The sequence below is a fragment of the Dreissena polymorpha genome, chromosome 6, assembly GCF_020536995.1.
Source record: "Dreissena polymorpha isolate Duluth1 chromosome 6, UMN_Dpol_1.0, whole genome shotgun sequence".
NCBI lineage: Eukaryota > Metazoa > Mollusca > Bivalvia > Myida > Dreissenidae > Dreissena > Dreissena polymorpha.
The window spans coordinates 107,092,041-107,115,775 of NC_068360.1; the positions used below are offsets into that span (position 1 = coordinate 107,092,041).

Consider the following 23,735-nt stretch of genomic DNA (forward strand, 5'->3'; position numbering starts at 1 on the left):
GTTACTTCTACATAAAAACACACTGCACATTGTCAGGTAATTTTTATGTGATATTTTCATAAATAATAATTTTTTTGAAAAAGCAAACTAACTGTCACATTTATGCAATGATTATAAGGTTCCAAGACATCATTTGTACAATAAAAATATAAAAACTTACCATGTTAACTCGGCCATGTGATTAAGAGTAATTGCATTAAAGTCCTTGAGATAAAACAATAACGTATCTTAATTTATTACCAGTAAATGGTCTTTCTTATCCTATTTCAAATTAATTCAAATCAAGAATAATGAGCAAAATAATTAAAATAAATGCCAGTTGTTTAGAAAAAAGTTCACATAACACAAGTCAATACAATTCTTCCCACAAGTAATATAGAAAATGATGAAAGAAGTTCAGGTGTAATAAGGTTTTAAATTGTTTGTTTTTTAAGCCCACACAAACAAAACATATAGAACACTGCCATCCTATAAACAATTCTAAGTCCTTGACTTACTGTTACATTGATACATGTACACGATGTGAAGGGGAAAATATGCCTTCAACCACACATTATAAATAACAACAAAGAGCACATAATTTGAAATTGCAAAACTATGACAATTTAAAGGGGCCTTTTCACAGATTTTGGCATTTTTTAACTATTTCATTAAATGCTTTATATTGATAAATGTAAACAATGGATCGTAAAAGCTCCAGTAAAAAATCAAGAATAAAATTAAAAAAAGGAAAAGAACATTGCCCGGAGCAGGTTTCGAACCAGCAACCCCTGGAGTCCTGCCAGAGTCCTGAAGTAAAAACGCTTTAGCCTACTGAGCTATCCCGCCGAGTACACATACTTCATGTATTTTATACCTTATATAAGCAATCTTCGTAGTTATACAAAATTTAACGACAAAAACAGAACTCTCCAAATTATTCAATCGTTTCGCGTTGCAACGCTTTATAATTTTTAGGTTTTATAATCGTCAAAAGATGCATATAATGGCTATATTAAAGCATGGTAAATGTTCAGTATTACTGTTTCCTCACAAATATCATAACTAACACGAAAATTTGCGAATCTGAAACAACTTTTTTCAATTTTGTCAATTTACCAAAGCGTGAAAAGATCCCTTTAACAAATATACGATAATATAACTGGATATTCAAAATCTCATTATGCACATCACAACAGTAAAAAATCAATAATATAATTGGCAGATCATTTAACAATAAAGGCAAGGGGGGCATAGAAACTCCCTTTAGCAGGCTTGGCGAAATTGCCGGTCCGCCGGTCCTGACCGGCAGATTTCAATTTGGTCCGGCAGGTTTAACAAGAATGTCGGTCCTGGTGACCGGCAAAATGTGAAATGATTGCAAACAAATCTTTTTTTTTTCAAGTTGAAAATTCGAAGAGCAAATCGCTTACTACATCATGAAAATGAAATCGCTCGTTGTTTTGATGTTTGCTGTAGGTTTGTAACGTACAATTAGCAAATCCAACTTGTTACACAACACCTACTTTAAACTCGTTTGCAAAATCGCCAACTGCGTTCTAACAAAAAAGATCTTGATAGCTTTGACATATTTTTCGAGTAGGATAAGGACAATAAAATATGGTATCGTGATAAACACAACCATATGCATACGCCATTTTTCATAAGTGTAAAGAGTACAGTGCATTATGGGGCAGAGCTTTCATTGGACGAGCGAATTTAAATTTAGATTGAATGCAATACGATACATGTACAAAGAAATGTTTTTATTGCATCATATGCAGTGCTATGTAAAAAAACGTGCTTCCCGGGGACTTTCTGATACTGGTCAAAAATGAAAATGAATCTCTGTTAACAATTACACTGCGTTAGCATGTAAATAAATCGTCTTTTTTATTTAATTAATTACTAGTAAACGTTCTGAAAAATGAAATGCCTTAATCATTAAATGTCAGGTAACGTGTTTTGTACTGTGCGCAGTATATTTTAACAGCCGCTCCAAACTGCAATCATATTAAAGTAAGAATGTTTAAATCGTTGCGAATAACTTTAATTTGATAATTATTCGGCTTGCACATACGTTATTGAAATTATCGCACCGAACCGTTCTAATAGGGAATACATGTAATAAAAACTGACACGCGAATTTTTCACAACATGATTGACATTACACAACCGATTAACACCAATTAGCTGCCAGTGTAACCTCTAAGCGATTAAAATCAATTTAACGGCTGGTTGAATAAAGAGATCAAGATGTGATCGCTGCCATTTTTGAATTTTCTTGTTAAGTTGTTGTTGCTTTACGGTCCGGCTAAATTTTCTCCGGACCGGCACATTTTCTGAAATGCCTGTCCGGATGACCGGCAGATTTTTTCTAATTTCGCCATGCCTGCTTTAGCTAGGTTCAATACAAGAGATATGATATTTTGTTTCTTACAAATGAAATTGCAATCAACGAGAGAAACTCGTCGGCATCATGTTAGGTATTGTTTCTTCTAGAATGTACGAACAACTGTCTGCATCTTGAGCTACCAGACCTAGAATCCTACCTTCCAACCAAACATGAGCAGTTGTCAATTTTTTCTAATACACAATTAACAGGTTTCCTTAATCTTGTTGGAATGTAAATGATGAAAGACAGACAAAAATGATGACAAAAGCACACTGAGCGTGGTCTGTGAAAAGGTTAGCTACACAGACAAAAAGCTATTAAAGTCTGTTGGATACGTTAATTTTTTTACATAATTCAGCAAGTTAACTAATTTCCTATGTTAGTTATTGCAGACATTGTCGTGGTAAAAATGGATGTCAAATTGAATGGTGTCATGTATGAAGTCATGATTGAAGCAGTGCTATTTGTGGAAAGTCCAGTCATCCCATCTGTTATAATTTTCCCCTGAGATGAACTGGTCTGCCCGTGAACGATGTCTCTAATGGTGTTAAACACATCATAGCCAACAGCAAACCCGAAATATGCGGGAATCAAGAACACAAGATAGTAAACACAATCTGGCATCGGCACAGGAATATTCAGTTTTCTGGAATAAGAAAATAAGAAATTATTTAATAGCCTTTTAACATACACGACATAGAAGACTTTTGTCTTAGAAAAACATGCATAACTTTGAGTTCCACTTTTATATTTATACCTCTGTAACATTGTCACTGCAATCACATTAATGATCCCGAAAACATGCTCAATCAAATATCTTCATTGGCGAAGAAATGTTAAATTGTTGCATGCAGACTTTCAAAAGAGTCAATATTCTAACATAACAATCAGAATTGTATATGCGTAATAATACATATATGATGTAGTTAATACTTTTGCCTGTCAGGTTAAACACAAGATAATATCAACTAAAGCTTTTGCAAACTTGGCATATACCTAAACACTGATTAGGCAGCTATGTTAACTCTTTCAGTGCTGGAACCGAGTTTTGAAGGCCTTTGCAAACAGTTTGGATCCAGATGAGACGCCACAGAACGTGGCGTCTCATCAGGATCCAAACTGTTTGCTATTCTGATAGTATTCTTTGAAAAAAAATGAAGAAAATGCTAATTTTAGATATTCAGCACACGACATTTTAGCAGATGACAAATTTCCCAGCATGCAAAGGATTAATTAACAAGATTACCCAGGAGTGAATCTATAGCTGAGGTAGAAGAAAAGTGTCTTGCATTTCTGCACTTCCTGGTGAAGACATTTTTTTAAGTTGAAATCTAATTGCTCAAAAAATGTTGGAATAGTTTGTTCCACAACTTATAACATTTGAAGGGCAAAGCATCAAATTAACGAGAGTCAATCCTGTGGGGATTATAATGATCAAAGGCATACACTGTCAATCTCAACTTTTCAAACTCACTGACCTGTTTTCTGTATTTCTGGACCGAAGCAGCATCAGAAATATGAACAGTGCCACCTCCAGGTTGATGGTGAATGAGGCAAACTTCTCCAAAATATCCAGAAAGCCCTGCAACAAAGAGAGCGTTACCATGGAAACTGAAATAATACACCAACAGAGAGTATTATCATGGCTTGAATTTTGGTGACAACAAATTTGAAAGAACCAGACAAGATCTTGGTTTGTTGCCTATTATCATAAAATGAGTCGCATTCTGAGAAAACTGGGCTTAATGCATGTGCGTAGTGTCTTCGCAGATTAGCCTGTGCAGTCCGCACAGGCTAATCAGGGACGACACTTTCCGCTTTTATGACATTTTTCGTTTAAATGAAGTCTCTTCATAGCAAAAATCCAATTTAGGCGTAAAGTGTCGTCCCTGATTAGCCTGTGCGTACTGCACAGGCTAATCTGGGACGACACTTTACGCACATGCATTATGCCCAGTTTTCTCAGAACGAGACTAAAATATGGACACAATGGCGATGTGTTGTTTCAAGGCTTGACCTGTTATTTATTGAGTCTTTTTATTTCTAAACCATTTACCTGCGGATCCAGCATGGCTATGACGAACACGATGCCAAATGCAAGGAATGACAGCACAGAGCTACATACACTGAAAGGACAGGATTTGAACAAGAAAATGCACTATTATATTTTGTTATAATTACAATAAGTTCCAATTAACTTTGGCATTTTTGTTCGGCACGTCATGTATGAGCATTTAGCCCAGTTTGACAAGGATATGCCTTGTATCAGTTTCAAATCTGTATTATTTTCAGTTATCTTGATTTTTTAAAGAAGAAAACAATTACTAAAAAAATTGATCTTTAATATTCTCTCATCAGTTAGGCTGACGCAATACAAAAACACAACTTTGGATAAACCTAGAGGTTTTCCATACTCTGATATACAGCAAAATATGTTCTTTTGTGAAATCAAGTAGTTCAGAAAAACCTGGCCCCAATAAGTACATGTAAAAAATGTCAGGCATTTATGCCGAGCAAATAAGCTTATCTGCCAATCTTCATGGACTAAAGACTGTATTGGCCCGTACCGTGTATCGGAACGCTATGTTCAGTTACCGATTTGCTTGTAATAAAATGTATCGTTATTGATTGTGTTGTCTATTATTTTTAATTTGAATTATGTTATTTTTGGGGTGTAAGATGTTATATTGTCCGTGATTACTTAATAAAGTTTAGTATAAATAATCGATTTCTTCAATGTTGCTGAAAGATTCCAATTTTATCAGAACACTTGTGTCTTCGAAGACTTTTAAGATGGAAGCAAGCAAGTGCATGAACACATTTAAAACAGTGTCAAAAAGATAAAAAATAAACAGAACTCAAAGGGAAGTATATTTCACAGTAATTTGAAAAGACGTGTTACAACATCAATAATTTCAAATAAATCTACGGTAGGTAATTGTGCAATTATTAAAGGTCAATATCTGATACAAAGGTCGACCAAAAACGACTCAAGACACATCCGACAACACAATACATAAACAATGAATTAAAATTACTCAAGTCAGTGAAAATGCGTTGTTTTCATAGAAAAAACAACAAACAAAAACAAAAACAGATGTATCACCTTTGTTATATTGTTTGCTGCATGTGATAGACAAACATGGAATTGTATTTACACTTAATGTTGATATTAATTTATATTTAAAAAGATATCAAGATTCAACCGAATAAAGACGAAATTGCCCTATCTGTTAAACTCAATGCAATTAAAAAGCAATTTGAGGTCGTCGTGGTGTAAGGGATATGGTGTCCCCCTAGCGACCAGGAGGTGACGGGTTCGATCCCCACCGTGGGAGCATTCTTTAGATTTCCCCAAAAGACACCAAGTACTGGTTCTTGGCCAAGGAAGTGGACTCAAAGAGTGTTTATATAAGCCATAGGCTTTTGATACAATTGAGCTCAAATAAATAGATTTAAACATCTTCCGTTCCTTGTAAGTAACCAGCACATAAATATAGATTATCAGGCTTAAAGACTTTCTCTATATACTATTATGCAAAAACAAATGGTGTAAGGGCCAACAGTTAAAAAACTGAAACAACTTTCAACTAACCTTCTGCTAAAGTAAGTTTTGATTTATCCTCTTATTTGTCAGTTTCGGCACCAGTTAAAGCCCAATACTCCAATTTACCCAATACCTTAAATGACCATTATAGTTATTACTTTCAATTAAAGATTGTGTTTGTATTATAAACTAAGCGACTAAGTTAATAAATATGAGCTCTGCAGGCCTCTCTACCATACCACTGCGATGTGCAGCAGATGCATCTGGGTGGTTTTAACCGGTCCCTGTAGGTTGCCATGGAGTCCTTCTCCCAAAGGGAGGTCACCCAACCACTCACTGTAAAAGGCGAAGGAAAGGTAACTGTGTATCATGAATATCGTGCCATTGTTGTTTGCAACAGTATCGTCATGGTTACAAAACAATACAAATACATTAAGATTACTACTATGTACTATAGAGAGTAGGTTGCCATGGAGTCCTTCTCCCAAAGGGAGGTCACCGAACCACTCACTGTAAAACGCGAAGGAAAGGTAACTCTGTATCATGAATATCGTGCCATTGTTGTTTGCAACAGTATCGTCATGGTTAAAATACAATACAAAAACATTAAGATTACTACTATGTACTATAGAGAGTGATGGTAAACAAAACATTAAATGTCAATTTCAGTTAATTTTTTGTAAAGAAGACCATCACAGTTTTAAGTGTACAATGGAAGACAAAAACAAATGCCAAATACAAATATAAAGCTCAAATCAAGTGAGTAATTATGTGAATTTTTTTTTTTCTAACAATGTGGGACTGAGCAACACACTTTGTTTGTTTCAACGTACATGTATGATGCAACACTGCCCCTATGGTCAGGTAGGAGACGGTGATGCTGACAACGATAAACAACTCAACAAGGATCGCCACCCACCGGAACCCTGGGTACGCCTGGTTTATCACCTTGAAATAAGTAAGGACATGGTTTGAATGACTTGATGGTGCATGCTGATAACTTATGCTGATCTCACTTTCATGCTGCATGGCTTTAATTGAGAAGTCACTTTCATGTTGAATGATTATAACTTATGTTAAACTTTCATGCTGCATGTCTATAACTTTTGCTAAACTTTCATGTTGCACATCTATAACTTATGCTAAACTTTCATGTTGCATAACTACAAGTTATGCTAAACATTCATGTTGCATGCCCATAACTTATGCTTAACTTTCATGTTGCATGACTATAAGTTATGCTAAACGTTTATGATATTGCATGACTACAACTTATGCTCCAATTTCATGTTGCATGCCAATAACTTTAAATGTGTTTCCAGGTTGCATGCCTGTAACTACATGGTTGCATTTTCATATGCATGCCTACAACTCCTCTTCATGTTGACTGCCTATAATTTCAGACGATGATACTTAGCATTTTCAAATAAAATAACCTGGAAAATGGTCACAAAAGTGACAAATATCCCCCCATCACTATGTCAGCTAATGTCAAGAGCAAATAACTCAGGAATGTGTGCATCACTGCGGACAAAAAGTTGTTTGCTCAAGTAAAGTTGCATGGTGATTGCCCATTATATCAACTGTATTAACACCCTGCAAGAGTTCCTAAGACTCAATCAGGAGTCAAAGTTGACTCATGAGATCATATCTCTAAGAGTAAGATTTCTTCATTACTTTGTTTTCTTTTATTATTATTTTCACTTTTAGAAGATACAATGTAAAAAAACCAACAAGCAAAATTGGTTGAATTGATATCTCCCGCCAAATAAAATTGTGATTTTGGATGGACGCAAATCTCTTGGTTTATAGTATAATCCTGAAATTGCAATTCTCCTTATTGATATCCATACACCCATGAAGTTTCATTTGGAAAACTTTTAACGTATCTCAGATAAAGCCCTGAAATAATACATCATACAAGAAACAAAATAGGGTAATGACTTTTCTTAAGAAAGTGTAGGAATTCTGTTCTTGTGCAAGGAAATTTTCCTCATTTATATCTAAACATGCATGAAGTTTGATGTTGAAATCTTGTACTGTACCTGGTATATAGCACTGAAAAGGTACATCATACAAAAACAACAAAGGGCAATAACTCTTTATTTTAAGAAAGTGTAGAGTTATGGTTCTTATGCATGGCATCCATTTTTCTAAAAGTCTGACGTCAAAGGAAAGCCGTTAATCCAAAGATTATCCCTTAATTTTCTTATTGTGAAAATTATGGTGTACTCTCTGTGCTCGCACTAGGCCAGACTGGAAGCCATCAATACATACATAACAAGAGTTTTGTGGTTGGAGAAATATGCCCCCAAAACAGACTTTGAACTACTGACCCTAGTTTGAAAAGGGATACTCCACTGACCAAGGCCAATCCACATGTGAAGTATCAAGCCAATCAGTCAATTTGTTGACAAGTTATTGATCGGAAACAATTTTAACACTTATTCTGACAGTGACCTTGAGCTTCGTCATAGTGACCCCAATTTCAATAGAGGTCATCTACTGGCCAAGGCCATTGCATATAGGACATATCAAGCCAATCGGTCACTTCGTTGACAAGTTATTGATCAGAACCCATCTCCCCCTCATTGTGACAGTGACCATGACCTTTGACCTAGTGACCCCAATTTCAATAGCGGTTACTGTGGAAGTCCAATGCACACGCATATTATCCAGCAAATTCGTCAATTTGTTGATAAGTTATTGATCCTAAACGATTTTCACTTATTGTGACAGTGGCCTTGACCTTTGACCAAGTCACCCCAATTTCAATAGAGGTCATCTTCTGTCCAAGGCCAATGCACATGTGAAGTATCAAGCCCGTCAAACAATTTGTTGACGAGTTATTAGTCGGAAACAAACTGGTCTAAAGACAGACAGACTGACTGAGCAATAGACATCCAGCAAAACAATATACCCCCTCTTCTTTACAGGGGTGCATAAAAATACATATTTGTGAAGTTTCCACTCAGTATACAGAACTCTACTTACAGTTGTTAATGGAATGGTTGAAATTTCTCCCTTTATTGCTGAACTAAAATGACAGAAGAATTCAAAGATAATTTACTTTTATATACATGTTATTGTTATATTCTATGTAATAACTGTGTTACAAATATTGCAAAATTGTAAGGTGCATCAAGGACTTTAGTGGTCCTGGCATTATAAACAATGTGCTTACATTAACAAGACTTAAGGCAGCTTTAAAAATGTTATCCATTGGTAACTTAATTGTGTCTAGAATCACCATAATATATTAACTTAAGTAGGAATGTATTTTATTGATATGAAGTATGATTTTTACAGTTCAACTTATTTTCCTGCATCCATTCTTTCAAGTGAGCATTCTCACTATCATATTGACTGATGCTTACATGTAAATAAGTCAAGCAAATATTAAAGGGACCAGTTCAGATATTGCCAATTTGACAATGTTTAAACTTCTAAATCACAGATTACAATAGAAATTTAAAAGTGTATATATTTTTACAGATATTCATCATTATTATTCTTATGCTTTTTTGTTCCATTGAAGTGACATTATCAAATTATGAAAAAGTCCATTACACAAACTGCAAATACAAAAAGTATTCCACTACCTCTCTAAAGAAATCTCATTAAAGCAGACAGTCTGGTTGCCCTGGTTACAGGGATAGGTCTGCAACTGAGGTACAATGTCTAACACTGCCCAGCTCCTGTAACATACCAATATGAAACATATGAACCACTTTGTGGGAAAACAGGGCTTAATGCATGTGTGTAAAGTGTAAACTCAGAGAATACTAGGTTATTTATCCCATTTGATTTTTTTCAACATGACATTTAACATAAATAGATCTAATAACCTTAACAATAATTTTAATTCAGTCTTAAAAGCGCTTAAAATCGAATCGAATGTAACCACGCGTAGTGATATAAATATACCCAAAATAGTCTTAAAAAAATTCATACAAAAACTGTAAAACAAGTAAAAATATCACCATATGCCTTGATTTAATTCTACGCAGTATGCGAATTGTAACACATTACGACCGCGAAACGAAGATTTTACTTTACTATAATTCATTTTATTTTCGAAAGAAAATGATCAAAATCCAATATGGCGGCGATTGCTCCTTACAAAATGATGTTGATGTCAACATACATGTACACCATTGACGACCTTGACAATTTCAACGAGTAAACAGAAAATTGCAGCAACTGACACTTTATTTGCCTTAATATACAGGGCAAAAACGTTTTCCGACTTCGGACGACGAATTTAAGGACCAGCAGAATGTGTTTTTATATGTTATGGGTATGCCGTGTGAGATCCGATGCATCAATGGCGCGCATGATAAAATTATTTCCCCAAGAACAGGGCACGAGAAAAGTACAAACAAAAACCAAAACAAAATCTTACCTTTAATTATCCTTTAAAATCCATCTAATAATCCATTTAACTCAATAATTGACAATTTTGCATCTAGGGTCTTTAATAATTATTTTAGCACAGTTAAATAAAGACCCTTATGCCCTCCTATCACTATATTCAAATGAGTTTACAAACTGAATAAACTTTCTTCTTCGTCACACGCTACGTCATGTACTCTATGTACATTACTGCTGTTAAAATGAACCGGAGCAGTTTATCAAATAATAGCAATTGATAAACTTGGTTGCATTTGCAGATTTCTGCATACAAACATAATTATGTTTAAACTTGCACAATGTTTTATTTGTCTGTGGTATGGCTTGTTGTACATTCTTAAATGTCAAAAGTATATGCAAGTATTATTAACAATGCACATTAGACTCTACACAAAATAAAATGTGATAAATTTACAATTCAAATATGTCGATATACAGTACATGTACATGTGAAATAAGTCGCGTTTATAATAAATCGTCAAATTTTTGGGGGGGAAAATGATGCAAAAAGTATGTCATTTTATGACGCCATCAATCAGCTGATTCATTATACGGATGGCGAAAAATTATGTCATATGACTAGATTTAAAGATTGAAGGTCTCATAATTTTGAAGCTAAAGTTTTCTCGACTGTATTTCTTATGAAAAATCAATCAGTGGTAAAGTAAAAAGTAGTCCGTGCACGGGACAGGTATATCCCACAAGGTTGAATACAGGCTAGTATATTCCATGACGTGTTATACCGTCAATGTCGCGTTGAAAATGGGATAAAATATGTAACATTCCGCCTTTATGGTATTTTTTGAATGAAGGAATTCTCTTCTAAGAAGAAATCAATTTAAGACGAAAAGTGTCATTCAAGAACGAGTCTGATATTAAAGGGGCATACACTGTGTATTTCCTTTAAGACAGGAAAAATGAAGAAACATTGAAGATCAAGGAAACCTTTTTTTTCAAACAGCTATATTTTTTTAATTGATAATAATTGTAATTTATTATTTAAAGTAACGTATACATTGACATCCCCATCCTATATACAATCCAAAGCAAAGTCTCAATATAATGTATATACAAATTAAGTCTCATTTCAATAGCCTTTCGTATTATTGAGCAGAAAACATTTCCTTTTTTTAGTAATGGCACACTTGACCTTAAACACCCTATATGTAAACCACAGCAGGCAATCAATATAATATATATGAGCCAAGCTCTGTGAAAAAAGAGTTTAATGCATGTGTGTAATGTGTTGTCCCAGATTAGCCTGTGCAGTCCACACAGGCCAATCATTGGCAACACTTTCTGCCTAAACTAGATTTTTGCTAAGAAGAGACTTTCTTTAAACAAAAAATATCATCAAACAAAGTGTCGTCCCTGATTAGCCTGTGCGGACTGCACAGGCTAATCTGGGACAAAATTGTATGCATATGCATAAAACCCTTTTTTCACAGAGCATGACTCTTACATTTGTATGTATCTGTATATGAAGCACCATTGCAACAGCTCCACTTTTTTGTTTCCAAGTTATTGAGCTGAATTTTTCTTAAGACTTTGTGTGAATAAATTAATCAAGACAGTTCATGCAAGATAATCTGCATTGACACCCTTCATGACAAACCATATAAATATGGTGGGAGTAACTCAACCCTTTCCACATTTTTGTTAAAGGCACACACACGGTGTCCCAAGGACAAACCATCTTTAAATATTTTAGTCAAAATTTTACAAAAACATGACATAAACCATTATGAACTTATATTTTGCAAAAAAAGCAAATGACATTGAACAAAGTTATTTTTCAGATTATTGTTTGCATTTTGTGGCCAATTTTCCTGCGAAAGAAAATGAAAATGACAAGCATTTAATTTTGTTTATAAAAAATAGTACACCCCAATTGAAAAAAAACATTTAATAATAAACAACAAAGCATTTCTTGTACAAAAGTGGTAAGGTATTTATCATGATTATTTTTCATTGTTAAATGAATTATTTATTTTTAATTGGAATACTGCACAAGATACTTTGTTTTAGTCCTCAAAAGGACTTGTCCAGCTTATGACGTTTAAAAGTTAAATTGTTCATGAAAAGCATGGATAATCACCAAAATAAATAAACAAGCTAAAGTTTACAAGCAGTTTGAATTTGACAACCATGTTTGAATAAAAAGGCTTAACAATTTAAACAAATCAATTACTTTCTGCAATATTTTATGCTGCAATTATTTATCTCTTGATCGTCAAGTGTCAACATAAAACAAATTATTTTGTTTTATTTTTTTAATCAATAAGTTAAAAATAATTTTGTTTGCAAATAATTAACATATAATATATTTAGACAAAATCTTCACCAGTTTATTATCACCTTGCCGCGCTATAAAACAAATAGTGTGTATATACATATTTGGTGGGAGAAGTTGAATTTTAGTTTAATACATGTTTAAGAGGCCTTTTCACTTTTTTGTAAATTGACAAAATAAAATAAACATGTTTCAGATTCGCACATTTTGTTGCATTTATGATATTTGTGAGGAAACAGTAATACTGAACATTAACCATGCTCTAAAATATCCAGTATATGCATCTTTTGAAGAATAAAAAACCTGAAAATTATAAAGCGTTGCAATGTGAAATGATTTAATAATTTGGAGAGTTCTGATGTTGTTGTTATATTGTGTTATACTAAGAGGTTGGCTGATACATGTTTAAAGTATAAAATATATCACTCATTGAATGAGCATGGCCTAGTGGTCTAAGTGATAGACTTTTACTCCAGGGACCAGTGGTTCGAGCCCAGTTGAGGGTTGCTTTTTTTCTTTCTTTAATTTTCTTCTTGTTTTTTCACTGGAGCTTTTCAGATTCAATGTTTTCATTTATCAATATAAAGCATTTTGAAACTTCCATACATGCCAAAATATGTGAAAAGGTCCCTTTAAAGGTAAAATTTAAACAATTTAGAGTGAATGCGAGTTTGTTTTTATCATAAAAAGCTGTGAGTTTGTTTTTATCACTAAAAGCAATCTTATTGAACAAAAAACAATTTACATGTATCAGCATGATTACCAAGGGACCATTTGTCAAAATAGCAACAGTTTATTGAAAAATATTAATAATGCAATAACAAAAGTTACCATTAAAGCAGAATTTAAAATGACACTTAACTTTGTCCACTTGTGAAAAGAATTCACATTTTTCCATATTATTGAAAGAAATTGTTTGGATAGTTGCATTTGCTTTAAATGTGTGGTCAAATGTTAACTTCAGCTAGAATATGGATGTACTAAATAGTGAATATCAAAATTAAATGCAATTTATTAAATTGTTTGGCACTCAATGTTTATTATACTATTAAAGGGGCCTTTTCACAGATTTTGGCATGTTTTGAAGTTTGTCATTAAATGCTTTATATTGATAAATGTAAACATTAAATTTTAAATGTAAAAAATCAACAATAAAATTTAAAAAAGGAAAAAAAAAGTAGCCCTCAACAGGGCTGGAACCAGTGCCCCCCGGAATCCTGAAGTAAAAAATTAGCCAACTGAGCCATCCTGCCAAGCATACATAGCATGCGTATTTTATACGTTATATAAGCAATCTTCGTTGTTTCACAAATTTAAACGACAACAACAAAACTCTCCAAATTATTCAATCCTTTCGCGTTGCAACTCTTTATAATTTTTAGGTTTTTAAATTGTCAAAAGATGCATATTATGGCTATATTATACCATGGCAAATGTTCAGTAATACTGTTTCCTCACAATATCATAACTAAACCAAAAATTTGCGAATCTGAAACAACTTTTTTCAATTTTGTCAATTTACCAAACCGTAAAAAAATCCCTTTAAAATATTTTGCTCATCAATTGAAAATTTATAAATTGACTGTTCTTTGAAAACATTACTTGTTATGAAGATTATTATCCATTTGCAAAACCACAAAGGATAGTTGAAACCCCTACAAAGCAATCAGAATACACATACTTGTCTAATACAGTTAAATCATCAAGAAGTTACCTAGATGGCATAGTTTGTCACAGCTAATTGAGTACCTACTCTGCCCTGATTGGTGACTTATTGGCACATAAAGGGGCCATAATCCCTTGATTAATGGATTAAGGTGACAAAAGGTGAAAATGATAGGTGGTAACTTCTCAATCTATTGAGTCCATGTACTGTTAATTGTCAGCAATAATTCTGAAGCCCTTTGGTACAATAATCTAATAAAACTATTTCCAATAACAAAGATTGTACAATCATTGATCATACTAAATATCTGGGGAGGGGCATTATACATATTGCACCAATAGGAATCCTTTTTATATGGATACTGGTAGATGTTAAAATTGATCATAAAAGGCTCTGAAAAGCTCAAATTGAACTCAGAAACAGCAGAGCTACTATTGTGTAAAGAGTGATAGTAGGGATATAGTAAACATAACTGTGACCATTTGAGCAAATATATTCTGATAGTTATTTGAAACTTCTAACACACTGATTTCTTATGGTAAAATCATCTGAATTCTTTTAAAATGTCAACAGCATTGAGCTTTGAAATTGATGGTGAAAATAGTATCAGTATAGAGCTGAAAACCAATGGCCGCCTATCGCTGTCGGATATTGCCGCGGCAACCATTGGCAACATAGGAGACAACTCTGGCTGGGAAGAAGGACCGCTAGACGGAGCTGAGACCAAGTACTGGACCCAGAGTCCTGGGAATCAATCTGAGGTAAGCTTTAAGTAGTTATCAATTTATTTTACCATTGTCCGTTAGTCAAGAAATATGCTTCAATGTATGTACATATACATGATTAAATGCCAGTTTTGCATCACAAGTAAACTTGGCATATTTTTGTAACTTAAAATAAAACAATCAACATTTTTATTGGTTACGATTCAACTGTCTTTATTTACTGATTAAGGTAGCGCACCCGTAATGGGCACCTATCCAAATATAATCTTATGTATTATTTTCTTAATCAGCATCATTTCACTGAACTACATGCACATTTTTAGGTGGACTTTCCAAGCTTTAAAAAAAATAAAATGATTTTTTCAAAACCACCCCCACACTCGGCTTTTGTCCAGTTTATGTGCACCCCTGGGGTATATGAAAGTTCCATTATTCATTTAGATTTCCAAATATGGGCATGCAGTTGGTGTGTACAGATGCAGTAAAGGTGTTTAAAGTTTAAACAAGATGAAAAAAGTTTTCTTTTACGGACATTAATTTTTTATAACTTGTTATTTATGGAAGCTCTAGAGTGCCATGAAATGTTAGTTGTTTCAGCCAAATAGAAATTGGGTTGATTAAAAACAAAGTGTCATAAATTCAAAATTAGTATCATTTAAGTAATATTTTGAACTTACTTTTTATAGATACACTATAAACAGCAAAAATACCAAGAAATAGACAGATTTACCGTTTACTTTTTAAATAAAAATAAAAATGCAACATGCATGATTTGTATTTTCAGCAGTAAATCACCCAATTTAGCCATATGTTGTTTTAATTTTAAAAATTGAAGAATGCCCATAAAAATTGCAACATATTTAACAATAAACATAGCTTATATGCTATATTAAATCAAATTACGTTAGAAAAGAAATAAAACGCGTCGCAAAAATTATGCGATGTCGGCAGGATTCGAACCTAAGCGGGAAGATCCCAAAAGATTTCTAGTCTATCGCCTTAACCACTCTGCCACGACAACTTCTCATTTGTAAAAGCTTAAATTAGATGTAAATAAACAAACAGTTAAAAAAGCTCTGCGATCTTTGAAGAAATCACGAAATCGTATTTTTCAGATGATATTTGGATCAAAGTAAATATTTATTGTGAAAATACTAGTGATTGGAATCGGTTCCCCAAAACGGAGTCAATTAATCGGAGGCCATAATCAGCGATTAATTGATTAATCAGCTTTTTTAACAAAAAATTAAGTTTTTAATATTTAACCAATGTTTTTGTTGATATTAACATTATATTACTATATTTTATCAAAAAGAACTTAATCATGACTATTCCTTATGTGTTTTGTGATTTAATAATGAATACATGCTTAAAAATCTTGCTTTGTGTTTGAAATATTGTGGCTGCAATGTTACGTACTGTGTGAAAAAGGCGTTAAACCCCAATAACTACAACAAATCTTGTACAGAGTGAAGAGTAATACAGATTATTAAATAGAAACAGACCTTTAAAAAGTAATTTTATTTCAAAAGAACAACTTGTATGATCATTATCAAAAGAATATGAAAATATCTACTTATATATGGACCTTATGATAATAGTTTCTTTACAAGGAAAGGGAACAAATTCTTCTCTGACCGACATCTTGAATGAATTGGCTATAGCGGCTATACACATCCATATTACGATCGCTGATAGGTTTAAAGGGGTTGTTTTATAATGTTCAACCCATTCGAAAGACATCGGACCTCGGACATTTCCGATAAAATTTGCTGAGGTCCTGTATTATTCCCGACATTGTCGGACCTTGTGTCCGACCAAAAATAAATTGTGTGTTTTGGTAAAAAAATGAAAACGAAACTAGAATATGAACAAATACCGATTTCAAAGTTCAAAACCAAAATATGACCAGTATTGATGCTAATGTGTTTAAGAATTTTATAAACACAAACGTCCGCCATTTTACGCAAGCGCTTATGAAAAGTGAATTTTCGGATGGGATCATTCCCATTTAACATGCGTAAAGCGTAAATCAAGTGAAGCAATGTGCGAGCATATTCATATTCACTGGTAATATTTTGTTATTACAACCAATCAATAAGCGACTTTAATTTAATGTATTATTAAAAAATTTACGTATTGTGTCTATAGTTTCAATACTATCTCATTGTGTGCATTAATGCCGATGTATTTTTTCATTTAAAAATACTACATGTTCCGAGTTGCAAGTCTATATACATATATAGTTACGGCACATGGTCTGTTTTGACATGTACGCTTTCCACGCATGGAACTCATCTATGTCAGCAAAAATTTCGCGCTCTTATTAAAACACGGGTTTTACATGGCATCATGTGTAGTGAATGGTGCAGATGCGTCCAAAGAGATTTAAATAATATTATCACGTGGCTTTAGAAAAATGATTTATTCAGTTCTAAAAATGGACATGATGAAATATACTTCTACTTAAATTAAATTGTTACCGCATGCAATTTGTAACGGGTATTGTTTTCACAACTTGCTCTCCATAAGTTATTAATTGCTAACCATTTGCATTTAATTTCTCATAAGGAACAATAATTATATAAGTAATTGTTTATGGTAAAAAGGTGCGATGATACCCGACACAGTCTTTCATGTACTGATTTATTACCATGGGATATTGCCACGGATCGTATATTGTCATCAAGCGTCCGTGGATATTGCGTAAATTTTAAAACTGTGATTTCTTGTAAATCAATCTGCGATAAACGCTTACTTCAAGACTGACGTCAATCAAAAATAATGATCGCCGTCGCCAGTTTACCCTGCCCTTATGACATGCATTCTTGTTACCGAATGGACGCTGAACAGTACAGTTTGGCGACTGGAAAGTTACCTGAGAAGTTTTTGTGGTGCATCTTTGTCAGCATGCATGGCTGTGTAACTATTATTCGATATTAGACAAGAATATGAGTGCGGATTATCGGACGTCCTAGTGACTTCCGCCATTTGTTAAAAGGACGTAATACTGCCGATTTTGGGCGTAATTTACGACCGGAAGCGCTGACTGAACGGGTGTAAATTTGGTTATTTTATTGTATTTACAATTGTTAAACATTGTGTCATAACGATTAAACACTATACAATATATTTTTTATTGTTTGTTTAAAGCAGAATAAGATCCGGTAAAATGCGGTGAGGTCCGGTAAATTTTAAAAGTTATCGGACCTCTTGTCCGGTAAGATTTTTTTGTCTTTCACATGGGTTGATAATGTTATTAATAAGTTGAATTCATATTGGCTTTGTTATTGAGCTGAAGACAGCCGTATATGCCTGAGGCCGCAGGCTCAATAACAAAGCCAATATGAATTCATCTAATTTATGACAATTTTATTAATTAACTTTATATTATTCAGCAAGAAAAGCTTGATTTTCACTTTCGAATTACAAATTTAGTTTTTTGCTATTTAATTAAGAATAAAGTTTTGAAAAGTAGTAAAATTTCTGTTCTATACAACTTATTGGTGAACAGAAACAATAGCATTTAAACAAAGTATATGAGGAAAGATGCTTCCTAGACATTACATGATGCAGGAACACAATTTGACAGGTCGCGAAATTATGCAAAATTTACCTGAATAACCATGATAACATTTCAGCCACACTGGATCCACTACCGTTGTTTTTGATACATTGCTCAGAAAGACAATAAGGATTGAAAACTTACTTATTGCTATTAGGAATTGCATTTGTAATGTCAAAAGCCTCCATGATTTTGAATAAGTTTTGCTGTCTGCGTTTGTTGTACTTGTACTTGTAGGCCTAGCTCATTGAAAACATTGAAAGTTGTTATTTATGCATACATGCCATACGTCCCGGATTGTCCGGGACAGTCCCGGAAATGAAGAACTTGTCCCGCTGTCCCGGAAATCTGTCAAATGTCCCGGAATTTACAAAATCCATGTATACATGTACCTTATCTTAGGCTTAACTGCACCTCGAATCTGTGTATATCTGCAGCGTCTCCATGACAATGCCTACCCGAATAGGCAGACTACGCTACGTGTCAAAATCGATCAATTAACAGGGGTCCTGTTATCAAATCGATTGTCTCACGTTCGCGGTCAAACCGAAAAGGCGGCATTGTTTAATGTGGTTGTTAATTGACTTTAATCTACTACGTCATTATTTCCCGCTGCGTAAGGGCAAAGGATAGTTGTTCACACATCTGAGTTCCAACATCGCTGAGTAAAAAATTAAAAGCAGTTTATGTTCGCACGTTTAACCGACAAAGAAGTTGAGTAAAAACAGTAAGCATATAAAAATGTCATCCACACTTACGGTACTGAATTTTTTTTTTTATTATATATATGTTATAAATGAATAAAGGCGTATCAACAACTACGCGTTACACACCGGTCTTAATAACAATAACGCAGTGACGTCACCATCTATGTTTAGAACGCTTACACTGAAAACACGTGGCTTGTATCTAGTAACGGAAGTAGTAATGTTTAATTTGACGTTAATAGATCAAGTGTATTTCGGATAGGCTTTCGAACTTTTGCAATTAACGATGCGAAACAAAAAAAAGCGTACCAAAAATGCATATGTCTATAAACATCGTTACATTTTATACAAGTCCCGGAAAATCGGCAAAAGTCCCGGACAATTTAACTCAATGTCCCGGAATTGGTCTGAAAAATTATGGCATGTATGATTTATGTATGCTGAAATATTGAACCTTACTGTTGTGGTTACACTGCACTATTGTTATTGTCAAAAAATGGAGCTGAATATGCTAGGGGCTGACTGCTAAAAGTATATTTTTAAAGATTTAAATTTTTGCACACAAAAAAAATCGTCAACTTTTCGTCGACTCTAAATTTTCATCGTCATCGTCACGTCAGCAGCAATTCTTTTCTGACGCGTCTACATCTGATTAATCAACTCACCACTATAAAATTCTGTAGTATAAAGGAATTACGTAAACATATATGAAAATTCGAAGTTTGAAAAAAATCATCTCACCAAAATAACTGATCACTGAAGATCGGTAATGATTGTAAAATAAATCGCAGGAAATCGTTACGGGTGTGCTACCTTAACAATACAAAGTCAAGTTGCCTAAAATGTTTACATTTAAAGAGCAAAAAGAAGTGTCATTTTAATACTAGTAACCATTATCATAACCATTATCATCCAGTTAACAAGCACAAACTGATTTATTATTTAACGGAAAATTTCATAAATAAAATATTTTGAACTTTAATATTTAGTATGCATGATGATTTATAAAGAACTTTATACACTGTACTATATGAAGTTAAAATATGACTTTCAACTTTAAATGCATATTGTTTTGGTGCTTTTTCACACAAAACTGTGCCTTTCATGTTTTTTATAAGCAATTTTCCTTGACATCAGCAATGAAATCGTAACTGTATATTTAAACTGTGTACATGCAGTTTATTTTTTTGGTACATGTACTTTAAATATACAGTTTTTTGGAAAAAAAATCATTTTTCATGGTTCAATTATATGAGTCGCAGTCTGTTTAACTAATTAATCATCATCTATTTTCACAAATACAACAGGTTAAACTGCATTAGGAGCATTACAGTTTATTCCAAGTTCACGTCTTCTAATAACTTTGATGATACAATATTGCAATGCCTCTTATAATCAACATCCAACATATTGCTTCATCTTTTCACAAATATAAACAGTACAGATAAATAAAAATCTATTTAATCACCTTTGTTTAATCAACTTAATCTTAACAAACAGTTATATTCTCTTACAATCTCTTATTACTCTTATTATTTTACTCCAGATGATAGAAAATATATACTTATGCTTATCGCTGCAAATGAAATGCTGTAAATCATACTTTGAATTATCAGAACTAGTTTTGGGGCATTGTACATCAACAAAAACAATCTAGTTTTTTTTTAAAGTTTTGAAATGTGTACAAATTAATTGTAGATCTTATGTGAACTGTGCCCGAGACACGAATTTCCATCAATATAAAATTGAAAAGAGATTAATATCTGCTTGAAATAGTGAAATATGAATTGAAAATATATTGCTATATTTAAAGGGAAATGTATGCCATAAAAGGGGCATATGACATTAGAGATAAAAATTTTTGTATAACACTGAAAACAATTTTCAGCAACCAATATTAAATATCATAAATTGAAAAACAAACAGCAACCACATATTGTATGTTGTTAACCCTTTCCCCATAAGAAGCAAAATGAAAATGGCTTTTCCAAACAGCATAAAACCAGAACAGCCTGCGAGTAACTTGTAGTCTGTGTTCAGGTTTTATGCTGTTAGCTGCTCATCAGTATCTTATGGTTGGAAATAAAGCCTTTAAAATTTGAATCAAGTACGAAAGGGTCCTTAATTAAATATAACTTTCGTAGGGACTACAAATGTGTCGAAATACGTATCTACGCAGTAAAGGGTTAAGCCAATACTTTCATATAGGCTCTTTGTAATAAGAATTGCTTTCTCTCCCATCAGACAGGTGACAGTGGTTCCAGTGTGCTACGCCCCTGGGAGGACCATAGCAGGAAACCTACAGGTCCAATGCAAACAAACAATGTACGTACTTGTCTGCAGTTAAATCAAGAGGAATAAATGTCATTTGTTTATCTAAATTGAATTTTTCCAACATACATTGTTATAAAATATGATAAAGATATTACACATTATTTACGTAGTTATATTTAGGACACTGACTAAATTGTTAAAATATCATTTAATATTTTTCAGCTTAATAATTGATGAAAAGTATAACAACCAATGTTGATTGAATATAGTGCGTTTTGAAAATTGTCATTTTGCTAAGCTGTGAACAAGATATTTTAAAATGTTCTAAACAAAGCTTATAATCATTTTTAGGTCCTTGTTACCGACCAAGCACAGAGCTTATACCAAATAAAGCGGCAACGTAATGAAACAAAAACCAGTCTGGATCCAAAAAAGCGTTCCCGCTTCATTGAACCAGATTCAACCAGTCAAACCATCTACAACCTTGCCACCTCAACTATTGCTTCAAATCAACCATTATTTCTGGAAAACAATGAAGTCAATGAAATATTTCGCCCCAGTCGTTCAAGTATGGAACGTCCCATACAAGAATCCCACACTTCAGCTGGATACTTAAGCCAAGGAGCTCAGAACCATGCCTATGGAGTAACTTCACAGGTGCACAGTCTTCAAACCATGCAAGCATCAACATCGACTAATGTTCTACTGCAGCCAGCAGGCAACTCTCAACCAACATCTGACGGAAAGCTGGCCCCTTTTCAGCCACTCTCCGACAACATTACTGCCATGGGACATTTTCTGTCATCTCTTCAACAAGCCTCTAATCCTGCACCTCCAAACAACACTGTCAGTGACTATATGCCAAGGACTCAACCAAGGGAGCAAACCACAGCTTCCAGCACCCAGAGTTATTCGCCATGGCTGCCTTCAGCAATATCCAAGATGAACATACCAGACTACAATGCTATCGGGCAACAGACAATCAAAAACTTTATCCCAAATAACTACAACTACTCAAGCTTTCAGCCAGTTATCCTATCAAGGCCCTCAACTCAGATGCAGTCGCCAGTTCCAAGTTTGACAACAGTACCATCCATGCCACTGAATAACTACATTTACAGTTTACATTCACCCGCAAATCCAGCAAGAAACGCTGACTCAAAAATGTTTAGACAGGAGCCAATGACACCAGTTGCAAAGCAGGGAAGCTATGGTTTCTATGACAACAGTCCTGGGACTGATTACAGATTTTCAGAATCCCTCTCCAACTTGCTGGGTTCCCCTCCATCAGACAGCCCGCTGTCCAAAAACCCATTCTTTGGAGACCTGCAGAGCCTTTTGAACAATGAATGCAAAAAAGAAATTGTACCCCAAACACTATTTGCTATTAACCCAAAGAAAGAAACTGAAGAAAAGAGAGAAAATGTCTTCACAAGGGAGAGAAATCTTCAGGAGAGATTTTCCAATTTACAGAGCAGCCATCCTGAGGAGATTCGACAGCTGTCAAGCGTGTTTCGTTACCAGTCAGCGCTGATTGAAACGGAGCGGTTCCGTACCCTCCACGAGAGCCAATATCCGGGCAGTTACAAAGACTCAGTGAACAAACACTACGACGAGAAACTGCACGAGGTCATGGACCGTGTGGAGAAGAGCGTGCGACTGCTGGAAGATGCTGACAAAGAGAACAAATCCAAGACAAAAGCAGCTGCCAAGACGCGACCGCATCTCAACAAGGAGGCGATACAGCTAATGGAGGGGTGGTACAGTCAGAATCAGGACCACCCATACCCTACCAGCACCACCATAGAGCTGCTGGCTCACTCAGGGAACATCGGCATCGAGCAGGTGAAAAAGTGGTTTGCCAACAAACGTAACCGCAACCAGAACACTCGCTCCCTCACGGAGATTGCTATACAGAAGCGCAAGCTTGGGCAACTTTCAAATCGATGTTGAACATTTGTTAGATGGCATTGGTAGTGGTGTAAAAGTCATGATTCAAGATATGACTTAAATGCATTTGCATTGTTATAGGATTTCTGAACAGATTTTTCTGATTTTGTGCTAATTGTAAATAGTTGTTATGATTTTATTTGTTTTACTTTTATTCATATTATACACGTTTGCAATAAAATGTCTAAAACAGAGATGAGTTATATGGCTTTGCCAGTGCA

At 34.1% G+C, this 23,735-nt stretch overlaps 2 protein-coding genes across 3 annotated transcripts in view; one reads left to right on the plus strand and one right to left on the minus strand.

The window, feature by feature from the left end:
- Positions 1-2,380: 2,380 nt before the first annotated feature.
- The window catches only part of LOC127834164 (uncharacterized), a 40,867-nt gene continuing 19,512 nt past the window's right edge, over positions 2,381-23,735 (minus strand). For both annotated transcript variants that reach the window (XM_052359800.1, XM_052359799.1), the window contains exons 12-18: positions 9,524-9,619; positions 8,916-8,958; positions 6,755-6,869; positions 6,161-6,257; positions 4,431-4,500; positions 3,853-3,956; positions 2,381-3,020 (exon numbers count right to left, since the gene is read on the minus strand). In XM_052359800.1, the coding sequence (XP_052215760.1) occupies positions 2,741-3,020; positions 3,853-3,956; positions 4,431-4,500; positions 6,161-6,257; positions 6,755-6,869; positions 8,916-8,958; positions 9,524-9,619 (805 nt within the window). In that variant the 3' untranslated portion in view covers positions 2,381-2,740. The remainder of the gene's footprint in view (positions 3,021-3,852; positions 3,957-4,430; positions 4,501-6,160; positions 6,258-6,754; positions 6,870-8,915; positions 8,959-9,523; positions 9,620-23,735) is intronic.
- LOC127834163 (uncharacterized) lies at positions 14,706-23,617 on the plus strand. Its single transcript, XM_052359798.1, has 3 exons — positions 14,706-15,054; positions 21,535-21,615; positions 21,916-23,617. The coding sequence occupies exons 1-3, from the start codon at positions 14,857-14,859 to the stop codon at positions 23,515-23,517; spliced, it is 1,881 nt and encodes a 626-aa protein (XP_052215758.1). The 5' UTR covers positions 14,706-14,856; the 3' UTR covers positions 23,518-23,617.